General features: G+C 39.1%; 1 protein-coding gene across 2 annotated transcripts in view; it reads right to left on the bottom strand.

The window, feature by feature from the left end:
* FER (FER tyrosine kinase) overlaps positions 1–19,052 on the bottom strand; it is a 450,974-nt gene that overhangs the window by 375,853 nt on the left and 56,069 nt on the right. The window contains exon 3 of one of the 2 annotated variants that reach the window (XM_065923334.1): positions 1,640–1,846. In XM_065923334.1, coding sequence (XP_065779406.1) covers positions 1,640–1,846 — 207 coding nt within the window. The remainder of the gene's footprint in view (positions 1–1,639; positions 1,847–19,052) is intronic. The other variant, XM_065923426.1, reaches the window with a different exon arrangement.

Raw genomic sequence — 19,052 nt, 5'->3', positions numbered from 1 at the left:
ATGCTCTGTCATTCTGTGTCAAAACGGTTCCCTTCCTCTTCCACTGCCAACATCATGAGATTTTTTTTTCCCCTATAATCACTGTGAGAACCTGTCAGAGATTCAGGAGGTAAAATTCACAAGTGTGAAGACCCCTAAACGAGTAGGTCCTCCAGGAGTTTTTAACCATTAAGGGGCCCAGAATTTGTCAGTTATAGTTCAGGTTTCTCTACACCTAACACTGGTTCTCAAGTCTGACGTTGCTCTGATAAGTTGTGATTCTCTGTATTCACTTGTCCGTCTCTCCAGTTTGGGGGACAGTCATTTTGCTCTGTGACCTATCTTCTCTAATGGATCTAAGAGGAGTTGCTGATTTTTCTGTTTGTTCAGATTTTTATTTGCTGTTAGGATGGAGTGACAACTTCTAAGCTTCTTACATGCTGGATTGGAAAACAGAAGTCTTAACTTCTGAAGTTGCTAAAAAACCAATCCACTGTTCTCAAACTGGCAAATTAATGTCTAAAAGCAAGTATTCATCCTACCTTTCTTATATGATCTATACCTCATGGCAACCAAATAGCTGATACAGGAAAAGCTTTTACTGAAAATTCCAGCTAACAATTGCATTAGGAATGACAGAAGTAAAATATTGTCATTTTACAACCTCCACTGAACTAATGGATCTAAGCAGTGGACATCAAGTGTTTCATTAGGTGAAAGGCTGAAGAGAAAATTTTTAATAGATTGACTAGGCTGCCAATACTGGAACCTATTAGCAGATAATATATACCTCTTGTTATGAAACAAAAGGAAATCTATACCAGCCCAAAATAAACAGCAAGAGTATTATCAAGCCTCTAGATCTAACTTCCAGTTTGCTGGAAAATTGAAGGATAAAGGAATACATGAAATTGCATTACAAGATGCTAACAGCAAAATCCAAAATGAAAGAATTCAATTCTATTGAGTAAATTACCCAGTTTCTTTAAATGCAGAGCATTTTAAAAGTGGGGTGGCAAGGGGAACCTACAGATTAAAAGAGATTATTCAAAGGCAATGTATTAGCCAGGTTTGGATCATGATTCAAATGAACCAACTGCAAAAATAACATTTAACAATCATTTGAGCACAATCAGGATAATTAATAATATTAAGGAATTATCTTTAGTTTTAGGTGAGTTAATGATAACACAGTTTTGTTAAAGAGAAAATTAGGGAAAAACAAAAACAACTGGAATTTTCTATAAAATTATCCAATGTAGAAGAAAGGTAGGTGAGAATACAGATGAAAAAAACAAACCAAAATACTGACTAGGTGGATGGATAGGCCAATGGGAGTTCATTTAATTATTCTTTCTTCTTTTGTACACTTGCAAATTTTCACAATTAAAACCACTGTAAAAAGTTAGGCAGAAGAGACAGACAGACACTGGTTGCAAAGAAAATTTAGACGTATCCCAACTAATTTATTTTGGTGGCATTTTTTTTTTGTTCACGGGAATATATAATCACATATCTTATAATCAATAATGTTTTATATTCAACAAAAATAAGATATCAATTATTAGAGACATTGAAATCTATTTCTTACCAGGAAATAGTGACTAAACATTTTTTAAAGTCAAACAGGATATAGCATTTCAGTGAATTTAAAACTCACACTAAAGAAAGAATCCCAGAGCGGAAGACAAACCTTGATCATCTCTGCCTCTATCTGCTGATGGACGCCTATGTAACTCTTCTTCACCTGCTGCTTATCTTTGATCATCATGGTGAGCCTGTGTAAGGGCCCAGAATTCAGGTCCTCTGCATGCGTCTTCATGATCCTGCTGAGCTGTTCCGTCTGCTTAATCATAAGTAGCCAAGACTTTTTAAAAAATAAGAAAAAAAAATTAGCATTTGTAGTAGAGGCTTCCATTTAGCTGTGTTCAGGAACTTTAAACATTTAGTTTTACACAAATTATTACATTAATATAAAAACAACAGGTTTCTGGCAATTATGCAATAAGCTGTATGAATGTTTTGTATGTAACATCTTTAAACTCAAGTACAAATGCTTCAAACTCAGTCAGCAGGGACTGTGCAGAACACCAGGGCAGGATGAAGGGGCTCACGGAGAGCCCGCTCTTGCAGTCTTCATTTTACCACTTCTTGTTTGTTTCCCAACACTCTGATATGTTGTTTGTGACCAAACTTTTCTATTGTCTCAGTAAGGTAACCACTTCCGAACAGTCAAATGCAACAGAAGTTTACCCATCCTCATTTTAACCTGTTTCTCTGCGGCATCTGATCCTACTGTGGCACCTGCGGCATCTGCGGTTTCTCTGCAGCATCTGATCCTACTGACTCACACTTCTGAAACTCTCATTGGTTTCTATGGCCTCTTATCCTCCAGCACACTGACCTGCCTTCCTCCCTTCCTACAGATTCCTTCTCAGTCTTCATACCTGCTCTCCTTTTGCAGCCTACATCTTAAATACTTGAATTCTCTAGATTTCTATCTTTTCTCTTCTCTTAATAAATTAATTATAATAATAAGTTAATAAAAAGCATTAGTTTTCCATGGTTTTTCTAGCTTAACACATTGCTTCAACAGCAGACACACATAATGCTGGGTTTGGGACAAGTGGGCATACAGATACAGCTGGAAGAACAAGCCATTTGTTATTAGACTTTCTAGCATATAAGTTGGAGAAGGAAATGGCAACCCACTCCAGTACCCTTGCCTGGAAAATCCCATGAACGGAGGAGCCTGGTGGGCGACAGTCCATGGGGTCGCAAAGAGTCAAACATGACTGAGCAACTTCACTTCCTAGCATATAAGTACTGGGGAAAAAAAGCAACGAAAGAATGCTCTTCACTGTAGGTCTTCAAAATCCTATTCAGAAACAAGTTTAGTTTGGTCAGAGAGGATCCATATTAAAGATACCAAAAAAAAAAAAAGGTATGTTCCAGTATTTCTCAAAAGTAATTTTTCTACACTATTACTTTTGATCTGTGAATGAACAGAATTAATTTTGTTACTGTTAGTATTCCAAGGTAATCCTAAAACAAAATTTAATAAGTATATAAATCAAAAGGATAGCCTAAAGGAAGCAAATTCTTAGTCACAGAACTCTCCAGGGTCTAACTGGGTATTCTTGTGCTTGATACACTGTAGTATATGTTCTTTTAAAAAAGGTAATCTTTGAGGACATTTCTTTAAGGAAAAACGTCATTTTTAGTTGTAAAATTTTAGTTGCTTTTACAAACACAAAATGACAGATGGCCTATGAACTTATATTTACTTTCAAATTCAAAACTCTGAGCACTAAGATGCTCTTGATACTATAAAGCCATTTAAAACTAATGTAGCTCTTCCATTAAAATATAAAATTTAAGAAAGATGAAAACAAAAAATTATACAAATGTGGATTAAAAATATAATCTAAATTGCCCTAATAACTCTTGTAGCTCTGTCTTTTTCATTTGATATTTTCACTCTAAAAAATACGTGTTAGGAAAACATTCTATATAGCATGTGCAGAATGTTAAGGCTACCAAAAATAATGTGAAAATAATAAGCTTCTTTCTCAAAAAACAAATATCCTCTATCCTCAAATATTCTCTAAGTGCTTTGAAGCAATAAAGTTTTGTGTTTCTAGGTAGGAGTCCTTGCAGCCTAGGGAGAAGTCTTCTTAGAAGCTAATGTGAAAGGTCAGATTACCCTCTACCTCACAGGACAGCACATCTCATCCTGTCTAATATCCCTGTTCACTGTAGTTACTGTGGAAAGTCAAAACCTCCCTAGGAATATATTATCACCCCCACGGTCAAAGCCATAGTGACCTCAATATTTTCCATTTTGACCCAGGGCACAATCTGTAGAATCCTGTACTGTCAAGGACTCCTGCTCTGTGATTAGAAAACTCCTTATACTTTTTATCAGAACTTTACATTTATCTTGTATCTTTAACAAAAAATCTACTCGATCCCACTACTAACAACCTAGTAAGGCTAATAAATACTCCCTCTCTTCGTAAAAAAATCTCTGCTCTTCTGGAGCTGAAGCAACCCTTGAATATCATCGGAAAGTCTTTCTGATTCTCTCTCCAAAGTCTGCCACAGATCTACCCGCTTCTCTTCATATCCCCTGCCACCCCTTTTGGAAGTTTTGATTGTCTCTGGTTTAACCTAATTGGTGTCTTCTCTTCTACTCACGCTCCTTTCCACACCATTCCCCTTAAAGTGAAAGAAACTGCCACTCTCCTGCATAAAACCATATACAGGCTTTCCTTTTCATTCACAGGAAAATCCAAACTGCCCTCCAAGACCTGAAGTGTCTCAAATTACACATCCTCTGTCTATTCATTCAGTTTCTGTCTTGCCATCTTCTAACCAGCTAAATAAATTCTAGGAGTGTTTGTCTTTCGTTTCCTGAACATTCTCTCCTCCTGGGAGCTTATCCTCTCCTTCACATGGCAAGATCCGTTTCTTCCATTAGGAATCAGCTAAGTCTCATGCAGGTCTCATCCTTGCTATTCTCTGAGCACTTAAAGTAATTATTTATTTGTGTACATATTTTTTTAAGATCTCCCCAACTACAACAGAAGCTCCATGAGGGTTAGTATTGAGTCTCCTTGTTCACTATGTCATGTATTAATGGTGATATAAAACCATGAAGTGAAAATATGCCACTAAAAGATTCTTTTTAATTGTTTCAAACTGGAATTAGATAGCATGAGTGAGTGAGTAAAAGTCGCTCAGTCGTGTCCTACTCTGCGATTCCATGGACTACAGAGTCCATGGAATTCTCTAGGCCAGAATACTGGAGTGCGGTGGGAGACCTGGGTTCAATCCCTGGGTTAGACAGTTACGGAGGGGAAGGAAAACTTAACACGTCTATCGTCAACTGATGAAACAAGGTAGGGATCAGAGCAGCACATAATGCAGTAAGAAGTACTGGCCTAAGAGAAACCGGTGAGTGGGCAAGAAGATGTTTGGGTGGTGTGTAACGAAAAGTAGACACACGGCTGGAACGTCTGTTGTAACGAGATATGAGTAAAATGTTAACAGATGCCTGATAAAGAAACAAAAAAGGATGCCTTTCAACATTTGTAATAAAACTGATACAGCACTTTGCAGATATGGCTCTTTAGTTCTGGCATAGCACTGGTCAAAGCATAAAATATTTGTTGATCAGGATAATTTCTGGAAGATAATTCCTTATAACCTAATAAACAAAATAATCATCTCATCTGCAGGCCATCTGCAGACATTCAAATTGCTTTATTATACAGAATCCTGCTTAAATGATTAATAATGTTCCTCATAATGGAATTTTACCAGCAGTCAGAGTCACTATTGCTAAAAGCTACAGATAGAGTAAGAAATTTTTAAAAAGTAAAAATATCTGGTTTAACTTTACAAAAATTTAATCACAGGCAAAGGATAATAGAACTTGAAAATAAAACCACTGTGGTCAAGTTGACAAAATAGAATATAAGTATATTAACTTTTCAGAGAAAAGTTACAAAATATGAAAGTAGGAATAATTTAGCTATAATAAACTAGGCAAAAATCCCAAAGGATACTAACAAAAATCAAGAGTGAGAGATTGATAAGAAGTATAAGTGTATTCATTTCTCAGCCTTTCATATATGTCAATAGACAGCATTAACTAGAAAGTTTATAAATAAAAAGATACAGATTTAAGCTTATAATTCTTAAGCTTCAAAAATTAAACAAATGATGTTTAAAAAGGGAGACTTTGCAGGCTTCCTCTATCACAAAAATAATTTTTAAAGAAAGCTAACATTGTCCACTAAAAAAGGAAAGAAAACTTTTTAAATGATTCAGAATAAAAATAAGTTGCAAAATAAAAATAATAACATCTGTTAAGCAGTACATAAAAATATTACCTGTTAAACATCTACAAGAAGGAAAATTACTATCAGAGGGGGGAAAACTGCATTGTACACTATAAATAAGAAATATCAGTAAAGTAAGAAAACATGTAACAATAAAAAAAAATGGTAGGGAAATCCCTCCAGAAAAATATGAACAATAAAATTCAACAGTCATTATATTCAAATGATCTAAAACTGAATTTTAGACACAAAATATAAAACAAGGAAGGGCAAAATATGATGCCAAAGAATATCACTCACAATTAATATATAACCATTGTGATTCTTTTCATTCTAGAAATCAGTGCATCCAGACAAAAAGCAAAAATGAGGGAATGCAATTATAAATCAAAAAGTGGTGGGAGAATTAAATACATTCACCTCTGCCTATGATAGAAAGTGAAGTCACTCAGTCGTGTCTGACTATTTGCGACCCCGTGGACTGTAGCCCACCAGGCTCCTCTGTCCATGGGATTCTCCGGCAAGAACACTGGAGTGGGTTGCCATTTCCTGCTCCGGGGGATCTTCCTGACCCAAGGATTGAACCCGGTCTTCCGCATTGTAGGCAGACGCTTTACCATCTGAGCTACCAGGGAAGCCCAGACTAAACCAAAAAAATAAATAATACAGAGTATCTGAATAAGAAATTTACTAATTAATATGTTTGATTTATCATCATATATAAAACTCTACATACTATAGGTCTAGAAAATGTCTATATTAAAAGAATATTTTTTAAAATTAGATAATATTGTGCTATAAAAATCTGCCTAAGTTACTCAAAAATAGAAATAGGTCATGGTAACTCCACTATCTAGCTTCTTTCAATTAAAGAAAAAAAATCAGAATTTTTTAAAGGAAAAAATCAAATCATTTCTACAAAATGCACAGGTCAAAAAAAATTTTTAATCTAAAAGAAACCCTGGAAATAACAGTAAGTAAAATACTATCAAGATCCATGATATATAGCTCAATTTGCTCAAAGATTTGCTTTGCTCAAAGATTTACTTCTATTTCTAAGTAAAAAAAGTTTAAAAATGTTCATTAAAATTCAAGTTTATAAGTTAGAAAAGGGAGAACACTGTAAAACTAAGGAAAGTACAAAGGAGAAATTGAAAAGAAAAAATTAAAAATACTTATTAATCAGATAAATTAAAAATAGAAAAAATGATGTTGATAGCATTAAAAAGAGGTTAGCAATGACAAAGAAAATAACAATAAAAGAAAGTATATAAAATCTATAATTAGGAAAGAGAAATCACCATAAGTTAAGATGAAATTACAAAAACTATGAGAAGAATCTGAAAATAAATGAAGTGGCTCCTTTATCTCTTTTAAAGATAAATGCAAATTAGTAAAACTGACATTTCAAGAGACAGCACACAGATCGTCCCACTTTCCGCTCACAGGCGCTCTCAGCCCTTCGCCGGCTGGAACCCGAGCTCTGCAAACTGCATTTCCCGGGCGGCCCCTGCCGACCGGGCTTTTGGCTGTGCTGTGCAATGGGAGGTCCTGGCAGGAGGCTGGGAGGCGGGAGGAAGGGAGAAGCCTGGACGCGTGCCTGTCTCGGCTCCGATCTCTTCCCCGGTCTCTGTCTGTCTCTGGCTGGCTGCACTGAGCCTCCCCAGCCCTCTCTGTGGCTCCAGATGGCAGCGGCTCCGTGGAGTCACTCATCTCTGAGTTGCCTCACCTCCCTCTGTCCACTCCGAGACCTTCAAAACCCTTTCAACGTATTCCCCCAATTAAATCCAATTTACTGAAGTGCCTGGTATAAGTTTGGTTTTTCTGACTGAATGCTGTCTTTTACAGATGGAAAATCCAAAGAGGCCAATAACTATGTAATACATGGTTATAATTAGCCAATTATCAATAAAATACCTCTAAAAAAGTGTGGGGCCTCCCTCATAGCTCAAGTGGTAAAAAATCTGCCTGCAATTTAGGAGACCCTGGTTCGATTCCTGGGTCGGGCAGATCTGCTGGAGAAGGGATAGGCTACCCACTCCAGTATTCCTGGGCTTCCCTTGTGGCTCAGCTGGTAAAGAATCTGCCTGTAAGGTGGGAGACCTGGGTTCAATCCCTGAGTTGGAAAGATCCCCTGGAGAAGGGAAAGGCTACCCACTCCAGTATTCTGGCCATGCTCATTTAACTTCTACGCAGAGTGCATCATGTGAAATGCTGGGCTGGATGAATAATTAGTTGGAGTCAAGATGGCCGGGAGAAATATCAATAACCTCAGATATGCAGAGATACCACTCTAATGGCAGAAAGAAAAGAGGAACTAAAGAGCCTCTTGATGAAGCTAAAAGAGGAGAGTAAAAGAGCTGGTTTAAAACTCAACATTCAAAAAACTAAGATCATGGCATCCGGTCACATCACTTCATGGCAAACACAAGGTGAAAAAGAGGAAGCAGTGACATATTTTATTTTCTTGGGCTCCAAAATCACCACAAGACAGTGGCTGCAGTAATGAAATTAGAAGATGCTTACTTCTTGGAAGGACAGCTATGACAAGCCTAGACACCATATTAAAAAGCAGAGACATCACTTTGCTGACAAAGTTCCATCTAGTCAAAGCTATGGTTTTTCCAGTAGTCATGTATGGATGTGAGAGTTGGACTATAAACAAAGCTGAGTACTGAAGAGTTTATGCTTTTGAACTGCGGTGTTGGAGAAGGCTCTTGAGAGTCCCCTGGACAGCAAGGAGATCCAATTAGTCCATCCTAAAGAAAATCAACTTTGAATATTCACTGGAAGGACTGATGCTGGAGCTGAAGCTCCAATACTTTGGCCACCTGATGCGAAGAACTGACTCACTGGAAAAGACCCTGATGCTGGGAAAGACTGAAGGCAGGAAGAGAAGCGGGCAAGAGAGGATGAGATGGTTGCATGGCATCATCACTGACTCAATGGACATGCTTCTGCTGCTGCTAAGTTGCTTCAGTCGTGTCCGACTCTGTGCGACCCCCTAGATGGCAGCCCACCAGGCACCCCCGTCCCTGGGACTCTCCAGGCAAGAACACTGGAGTGGGTTGCCATTTCCTTCTCCAGTGCATGAAAGTGAAAAGTGAAAGTGAAGTCGCTCAGTCGTGTCCGACTCCTAGCGACCCCATGGACTGCAGCCCACCAGGCTCTTCTATCCATGGGATTTTCCAGGCAAGAGTACTGGAGTGGGGTGCCATTGCCTTCTCCCAATGGACATGAGTTTGAGCAAACTCCAGGGTACAGTTAAGGACCCCTGTCCAGCCCAGCGTGCTGCAGTCCATGGGGTCACAAAGAGTCAAACACAACTTGGTGACTGAACAACAACCAGAACCATATCTGAGTCAGCAGCCTTGGGACATTCAAATGTTTTATAATGACAATATAATAATTTTCATAAACTGATTACATATATGAAACCATCAACTGTATAATTTTATTCTGATGAGTTTCTAGATATCTTTTTTCTTACAGCATTTAAAATTTCTTTCCCTGTAAACAGAGCAGGTATTGACTAGTCTCCTTCTCTGCATGGTTTATATCCCAGTATCCAGAAATGTCTACAGATATGATCTCATCTGGTGAATATTTTTAAAGAACCAAAGGACTGAGTTTACTTAGTGAGTCAGCAAGAAATGGGTCATCTGAGTTAAATACATCCTTTAACATCAGGGGAATTTCAGCTTCTATGTTTAATAGGTGGTGGTTTAGTCGCTAAGTCCTGTCCAACTCTTGAGACTCCACGGACTGTAGCCCGCCAGGTTTCTCTCTCCATGGGATTCTCCAGGCAAGAATACTGGAGCGGGTTGCCATTTCCTTCTCCAGGGGAACTTCCTGACCCAGGGATCAAACCGGAGTCTCCTACATTGCAGGCAGATTCTTTACCAACTGAGCTACAAAGGAAAGCCTACCTTTATGACAACAGAAGGGCTGAAACCTTGAAGACCCTGTTATTCAAGTAGTATAAATTCTCAGATTATCAAACATTTAACATAATCAAAACAAATCCTGAATAAAAACACTAGGTAGGCAAAAAAATTGTTAAACACTTTAAAATAAAATAGAATCAAAATAATCAACGCAATCAAAGTCAGTATCTGGGTTCTAAAGACTGGCCCCAAATATGCTGACCCACGTCAGCTCACTCATCACCCAACCGCAGCAGTAAGAGGGCCGTCTCCGGAAGCCTCGGCACTACTAGAATACTGCTACTACCACTGAAAAAGCGCAAGTCTAAACGTCTAAGCAGGGGCTTCCCTGAGTCCAGCGATTAAGACACCGGGCTCCCAACACCGAGGGCAAGGGCTCAGGGAACTCAGTCAGGAAGCGATAAGGGAACGAAGATCCCACAAGCCGCTGGCGCAGCTTAAAGAACTTTGAAAATGGCTAAGCACAGATGCAGGCCACAAAGGAAACTGCATTACCTTCTCTTTTCTAATGCTTCTTCCAGTTTTCTAGACTCGGCGCCCCTCAATTGCTTTCGTTCTTCTTGGACTTAAAGGTCACCCTTGCTGTTCTTCTGAGGAACAGAGATAACTGGCCAGTCACATTTGTCCTTCAGAAGCGAATCACATCAGCTCAGCAGTCTGTCCCACCTAAAGTCAGGGGCTGGGTTCCAGATGCCCGCAGTCCCTTCGGGCTCCGACACCCAGCTGAGCTGCTTCCCTCGTCATCCTCACAAACCCCCTGAGCTCTGCGCCCGTGTCCACAGGACGCCTTTGCTAACCCAGCTCTAGCGGATCTTTGTTAGTACAGGGATGGCCTGTTTGGGAATTTTAGAGAAAGCAGTAAATCACAGTGCGGAGGTGTGTGCCTTCCCCCTCCAGTTTCTGGGCTAGCATTCCTGTCCTCCACCCTGCTGCACCCCACTCCCATTCCCTGTCCCCCCGTCACGTCCCAGGGAAGTAGTTCTGTTGTCCCCTACCTCCTGCATCCTCCAAATTTCCTCCAGTGGCTCTTCCAATTCAAAATAGTTTACAAAAACAACTCTTCACTTCCTCAGTCCAACCAGTTCTTCCAGCTACTGCCCAATCTAATCTTTTTTAAAGGCCCTCAAACAGACTTCTGAGGTTAAAGAAAAAATTAAAACTCTACATTTATTCCCAGATGGCATGAATCAGGCTGTATACTTAGGATACTCCCTTTCTCTGAAGCCCTATCAAATAAATGCTGTTTTCTTTTCTTGCATTCTCTGTAATAAAGACCCAAACAGTGAGTTTTACGTTCTCCCCAACTCCACCCCTATTAAAGTTGACCTTGCTTGTCTAGACAGCCTTTTCCTCCTCCTCTTTAACATTATCTATCTACCTCTGATATATCCATAGATTGCCTCTTACTTACCCCTTATGTCAATAATCTGAAACACATATCTTCATCTTATAAGGGGTATCAGAGAGATTAAGTAATCTTAATTACATAATTAAGGTCATACAGTTAACGAATGGAAGAGTTCAACTTCAACCCAAATCCACCTCTTAGCGTGCTGGACCTAATACCACCTCAGGTGTCTGGAGGACACAGAAGGATGGGAACGTAACAACTCTCGCATCGAAGTAATAAAAATTACTTTGAGAATAAGTACCTCCGATAAACTGACGAGAGGACCTTACAAACTGGTCACATACTACAGTAATCTCTATTCAGTACTCTATCATTGAATTAGAAGCCTGAGAGCCGCAGAGCACCTGCTTTGTGGTGTGAGTCACAAACAGCTAAAGTGAAGAAGCGCTTGCAGGCCAAGATTAGTGAGTCATTCTCGGGATGACAGCCTCTGTTAGAAGAAACGAAGATGAAAACAGAAGAGGACTGTCACTGTGCTTAAGTTTCTAACTAGAACAACGAACCACACTTCAAATCTCCCTACGCAAAGTAATTAAGAAATAAATCATCTTCTTACCTAACCAACCCCAATACCACACTGAGTAACTAGAAACAGCACCAGTTTAAGTGGACACACTCGTAGTATACATTTCTTTATGCTCCAAGAAAACAAAATGACTGGTTTGAGACTTTCAGTTTCTAGAACATTTTTCAGAATATCAATTCATATATTAAAGAATACTTATATCTCATAAAATACTGTTTTTTACATGCATGCATGCTAAGTCGCTTGAGTTGTATCCAACTCCTTGTGAACGCAGCTCACCAGGCTCCTCTGTCCATGGGATCCTCCATGCAAGAACACTGGAGTAGGTTGCCATGCCCTCCTCCAGGGGATCTTCCTGACCCAGGGACTGAACCCGAGCCTATTATGTCTCCTGCACTGGCAGGCAGGTTCTTTACCACTAGCACCACTTGGGAAATGCATTATTTCAAAAGATTTTCTGAATTTCTAAATGTGATTATTTTATATTTTATTTGATCTTTATATTTGGTCACATTGTTTTGTGACCAAAAATAATTCCTAGAAATAAATGCATCTCTTATTTCATACAGTAAAAAAGACAAATAATGATTCAATTTACAGAAATTTTAATCTCCCCTACATCCCCTCCCCTCCCAAAAGGGGATCAGTTGCATACATTAAATATCATCCCAGGTTTCTAATCAATGAGCATAACTCCTAAAATGTCCATTTTACTCTTAGGAAGCCAACAGAAGTTAACATTATTAGTTACACTAGAATGAATGCACAATATAAAAAAAAGTAAACACTGTACTCAATTTTTTGAAAACTGAAAACTACAAATAGGGAAATTTTTCTGTCTTTTAGAAAAGCATGCTTTCCACCTCTGAACTAACACAGATATGTGGTGAGATAAATGAGTATTCCACAAACAGGGAGTAATTTCAGTGTTCTGAGTTCATTACACCAAAAAATACTTATTCTGGGACACTGAGTCAAAGAACAACTACTACGAGAGCTATAATTACCATAAAGCATTGAAAATAATCAACAAAATGACTCAAGCTTGAAAAATACCTAAATAATAGTTGTCGTAAATAACTTTTCTCTACAAAGTGTATGTTCCAACTACTTGCTTGCCTTCTTCTTGCTTGAATACTTTTAAATACAACATAAAAATACATAAAAAGGAATGCACAGTTTCTGTGCACAATAAGTCAAAATAAATGTTTCTGAAACAACACTTTTATTCAGAGTTTGCCTATTACAAAACAAGGATGTTTTTGAAATTTCTAAATTCTTATGTGATACAGAAACTTAGAAGACAATCCATTAAATTTTCCTAAACCTGAGCTTTTCAAAGACTGAACTGCAAGTGCAAGGGAAACCTTAGGCAGTTTCCATTCTGAAGAGCCTACCTTTCTGCATTTTTTTTTTAAGTTTCCCAGCTTTCCTAGGCCAGCTCTGCAATAAGTGCTACAATAAAAATCACACAACAGCCTTTTAAAAATACCAACTCTTGAAGCCCATGACCAGAGACTCTGATTTAATAGGTTTGGGATGGGGTCTTGGCATCAGTATTTTAAAGTTCTCCAAGTAACTCTAATGTTTAAGTTCTGCTATAACAAAACATTTGTGTCTCTAAATCACTGTGACATGCAAAATCACACAGTACAGACAAAGACCTTATGGGAAACCAGTGTTAAAAGCACAATGCTCAAAACCTTCTTAAGGGACATAAATTGACCATAACTTTTTTAGGATTAAAAAAAAGATACAACAATAGAAACTTTACATGATCTTACAGTACAGTACAGTACAGTGAAGTCGCTCAGTCGTGTCCGACTCTTTGCAAGTCCGTGGACTGTAGCCCACCAGGATCCTCTGTCCAAGGGATTCTCCAGGCAAGAATACTGACTGGGTTGTCATGCCCCGCTCCAGGGGACCTTCCCAACCCAGGGACTGAACCCAGGTCTCCCACATTGCAGGCGGATTCTTTACCAGCTGAGCCACAAGGGAAGCCCAAGAATACTGGAGTGGGCAGCCTATCCCTTCTCCAGGGGATCTTCCCAACTCAGGAATCGAACTGGGGTCTCCAGCACAGCAGACAGATTCTTAACCAGCTGAGCTACCAGGGAAGCTCCCACCTTGAGGGTGGGGTGTCCTATGACACGACATCACCTTGAAAAGAAGCGTGCTCAGCAAAGCAGGTGTCACAAGCGGCGCAGCCTGTCAGCTGCGAAGCGACAGCAAGAGCTATCTGATTTGAACAGAAAATTGCAGTGTCACGTGTAGGTGGGTATTCCTCATGACACAGGGGGTAAACAAGGGAGCCTGTAAATGAAGGAAGTGTGTGTGTGTGTTTTACACACTCCTGAGCGGCTCAGCTCAGAGACGCAGTTTTCAGCAGTCACCTATTCCCTTCCAGGCGTGTACAGAAGCCACTGTAAAACGCATTATGCTTAAATTGCCCCTAATACATCAGCTGCACAGGAACAAATTCATGTTCTTAAATCCAGTGTTACAGCAGAACCGACTCTACACTTAGGCTTCAGAACACAAAGAAAGCTGGAACTCTAGTTATACAAGTTACTGGAATTCTTGAACAACTTGGAGGTTGAGGGCACCAACCCACCACCTAGCATAAAATTTTCATAACTTTTACAGTGGGTGCTCACTCTGCGCAGCTCCGAATCCTCAAGTTTAAGCAACCTCAGAGAGTGTAGTACTATCGTGGGCAGCTGCAAGGACGTGTGACTACTGAGCAATAAGGCTGGCTCACCACTGGCTCCTCAAAGAGCGCTTTTAGTTACTTTTAACCCCACGCAGTACATGGAGCACTGTCACTATTTCAAGCCATTTCATGTTGAAAAGGTAAGCTTAATATCTCCCTTCAAATATGTTGATAATTAATCTGTATCACTATACTAGTTCACAAGGAAGTTGACTATATTCTACAGATATACTTTGATTTTTACTTTTTTTTAGCTTTATTGAGACATTATTAACCAATACCATATGCAACTTTTAGGTAGAAAACATGATAATTAGTTACACACACATATTGTAAATTGATTACCACAATAAGGTCAATTAATACTTCTATTCTCTTACATAATTACTTTTTCTCCTGGAGTGATAATTTAAGATCGACTCTTTTTAACAACTTTCAAGGAATACAATACTGTTCATTACAGTCACCATGCTGTACACATCCCAGAGCTGGAAGTTTACAGTCTTTGATCAACGTCTACTCATTTCTTCTACCACCCACCCCAGCTCACAGAAACCACCATTCCGTTCTCTATTTCTCTGAGTTTGGGTTTCAGTTTTCACATGTAACTAAGAACATGTGTTATTTGTCTTTGTCTGACTTATTTCACTTAGTGTAATGACCTCAAGAAATATGTTGTCACAAAAGGCCGGATTTCCTTCTTTTCTATGATTGAATAATATTTCTTTGTGTATAGACAGTACATATACCATATTTTCTTCATCCATTCATCCACTGATGGATGCTGAAGTTACTTCCATATCTTGGCTATTATAAATAACGCAGTGAACATGAGGGCACACATATCTCTTTAAGGCAGTAATTTCATTTCTCTCAGACATATACTCAGAACTGGAATTGCTGAATTATATGGTAGTTTTACTTTAATTTTTGAGGAACCTGCACACTCTTTTCCAAAGTAACAGTACCAGTTTATGACTTCTATGTCTTCTTTAAAAAGTGTTTATTCAAATCCTCTGCCCATTTCTTAGATGGATTGTTCGATTGTTTGCTCTTGAGTTTTAAGTTCCTTTTTTTTTTTTTTTGCTGGTTTATAACATTATATAAGGCTCAATATTCTGGGCTTCCCTTGTGGCTCAGTTGGTAGAGAATCCGCCTGCAGTGCAGGAGACCCGGGTTCGACCCCTGGGTCGGGAAGGTCCCCTGGAGAAGGGAAAGGCTGCCCACTCCAGTGCTCTGGCTGGAGAATCCCATGGGCTGTAGAGTCCATGGGGTCGCAGAGAGTCAGCCCTGACTGAGCGACTTTCACGTTCACTTCATACAATACTCTGTTTCCATTCTATACTCTGCAGTGTGCTCACCAACAAAGCCTTACGGCCCGTCTGTCGCCGCACAGTCAGCCCCCGTCACCCATTTCGCCCCAGCCCCTTCGCCTCTGGTGGCCACTACTCTGTACTCGGCGTTGATGTGTTTGCCCTTGCCACGTTCAGTCTGCTCATTTCGTTGGGGTTTCTTTCTTGTTTAAAACTTCCCCACTTGAGAGTAACAGCATCGCTTGTCTCCCGCCGACGCCCCCGCCCGCTGGGCTGTGTGAGCGCCTCACCGGGCGCTGGGCTCCCAGCAGACACCGGGCGTGCGGACTCTCCTCCCGGCCGGCAGGCGCTCCGCCTCCTTGGCGGGGCAGAGGGCGCTCAACCTGACACGCTCTCCTCTGGGCTTCCTTTGCTGCTTTGGTTTTCTGAAAGATACTGCTACAACGACAAAAAGTATACTATGTCTTCTACGAATTTTACGGTTCGAGGTCTTATATCCATGTCTTTAATAGAGTTTGAGTTGATTCTTTTACATGGCATAGGACAGTGATCTAGTTTCATTTTTTTCCACGTGACTATCCATTTTCCAAACACAATTTATTGAGAATATTCTTTCTCCATTGTATGTTCTTTGCTCCTGTCATAATTATATATATATATATATATATATACACACACATATATATTTGTGTGGATTTCTGGGCTCACAATTCTTTTCACTGATCTATGTGTCCAATTTTCTGCCAATACAATGCTGTTTTAATTATAATAGCTTTATGATATAACTTGAAGTCAGGGAGTGTGATGCCTCCAGTTTTACCCTCTCTTCTCAGGATTATTTTAGTTATTCAGGTTGGTCTTTTTGGCTCCATACAAATTATAAGATTTTTTGTTCTACTTCTGTGAAAAATATCCTTAGGGTTTTGATTTGTTGTTGTTTAGTTGCTAAGCCAAGTCCAACTCTTTCGTGACCCTATGGACTGTAGCCCACCAGGTGCCTCTGTTCTTGGGATTTCCAGGCCAGAATTCTGGAGCAGATTGCCATTTCCTTCTCCAAGTGATCTTCCCAACCAGGGACTGAACCCACATCTCCTGCACTGGCAGGTAGATTCTTTACCACTGAGTCACCAGGAAATCCTTGGGATTTTCATAGGTATTACATTGAATCCATACATCATTTTATGTAATATGAACATTTTAACAACCTTAATTTTTCCAGTCCATGAACACAGAATATCTTTCCATTTCTTTGTGTCATCTTTAGTGCTTTTCAATAACATCTACCAATTTTCAGTGTACATGTCTTTCACATCCTAGAATAAATTTACTCCTAGGTATTTTTCTTGTTTCAATTGTAAGTGGGACTCTTAATTTCTTATCCTGTGAGTTGGTTGTTAGCATACAGGAACACAAAAAATTTTTGTTTTACATTGACTTTGTACACAGAAACATTACTGTATTCATTAATTATTTCTAATAGTTTTTTATGGAGTCTTTAGGGTTTTCTATATATAACACCATGGGATTCACAAATAGTGATGGATTTACTTCTTCCTTTCTAATTCGGATGCTTTTTATTTCTTGTTCTTGACTGATGGCTGTGGTGGGACTTCCGATACTTTGTTGAAAAAAAGTGTGACAGTGGACATCATCATCTTTTTCACCTTTGAATATAAGCTGTGAATTTGTCATGAAAGTGAAAGTCACCCAGTTGTGTCCAACTCTTTGCAACCCCATGGGTTCTCCAGGCCAGAATACTGGAGTGGGCAGCCTCTCCCTTCTCCAGGAGATCTTCCTAACCCAGGTCTCCCATATTGCAGGAGGATTCTTCACCAGCTGAGCCACCAGGGAAGCTGTCCATTTGTCATATATGCCCTTTATTATACTGAGGTGCATTCCTTCTATACACATTTTATTGAGAGTTTTTATCATAAATGAGTTCTGAGTGTTGTCAAATGTTCTGTTGCAACAATTGAGATGATCATATGATTTTAATCCATTATTTTGTTAATGGGATGAATCACATTGATTGATTTGTGGGTGTCAAACCATCTTTGCATCCCTGGAATAAATCACACTTCATTATGGTATATGATCCTCTTAATGTACAATTGCAGTATCCAAAGGGGATTTGGTTCTAAGATTTGCCATGGACACCAAAATCTGCCAGATACTCAAGTCCCATAGTTGGCCCTCTGTATCCATGGTTCCACACCAGTGGATTCAACCAACTGTATACCACATAGTGTTGTCTTTATTACAGGGGAAAAAGCCATGTATAAGTGGATCCATGAAGTTCAAAACCTGTGCTTTCAAGGGTCAGTCGTATTGTTTATTTGGCTTACTAATATTTTGTTGAGGACTTTTGCATCTATGCTCATCAGAGATAATACCCTGTGATTTTCTTTGTGTTTCCTGTCTGATTTGCAGATTCAAGTAATGTCAGCCTCATAAAATGAGTTGAGGCACTCTCTCCTCTTCAATTTTTTGGGAGAATTTGAGAATTTGAAGGTTTGGTAGAATTAACAGTGAAGCAATCTGGTTCTGGACTTTGTTTTTTGGAATATTTTCTATTACTGTCTCAATCTTCTTCCTCTTGATCTATTTATGCAGATTCACTTTTTCTTTGTGATTCAACCTTGGAAGATTGTATGGTATGATTGAAAAAACTGTGCGGTGCTTCTAGGTTGTCCAGTTTGTTAGTGGATAGCAGTTCATAAAGTTCTTGTAGTCCACTGCATTGCTGTAGTATCCACTGCTATTTCTCTTCTTTCATTTCTGACTTTTATTACCAGAGTTTTCTCTTTCTTCCTACTAGTCTAGCTAAAGGTTTGCCAATACTTAGTACTACCGTCTTTTGTTTTCTGGTTGTTCTATATTTCCATTGTTTCTTTTTCCTTGTTTTTCTGTCTGCAATTTTACTTTGGTGATTTTCCATGAGATTTTTCTCAGTTTCCTTTTAAAAAAAAATTTTTTTTTTCATGGCTCTACTCTAGATTTGTTTTGTGTTTACCATGAGGTTTGTATAAAACATCTCACAGATAAAATAGTCCTTTTTTCTGCTGGATGGTTTTCATTTGCTTACATGGGTTCCTTCCTTCCCTTCTTCAACTTTTGTATTTTGTTATCTCAAGTTATCCATTTTATGTTATGTTTATTACCTAGTTGAAGTACCCATAGTTTTATTTCCTACTGTTTCCCCCCCAACCTTTATCCAGTAATTAAATGTTTAACAACCTATTTTGATAGGGTTGCAATTTCCTGATTCTATTTATCACCTTAGTCATACTTTCATGCATTCCGCCTTTTTGTTT

The sequence above is a fragment of the Muntiacus reevesi genome, chromosome 1 (assembly GCF_963930625.1).
Source record: "Muntiacus reevesi chromosome 1, mMunRee1.1, whole genome shotgun sequence".
Taxonomy (NCBI): domain Eukaryota; kingdom Metazoa; phylum Chordata; class Mammalia; order Artiodactyla; family Cervidae; genus Muntiacus; species Muntiacus reevesi.
The sequence above is the reverse complement of the archived record's forward strand: the minus strand, read 5'-3'. Positions and strand labels throughout refer to the sequence as shown.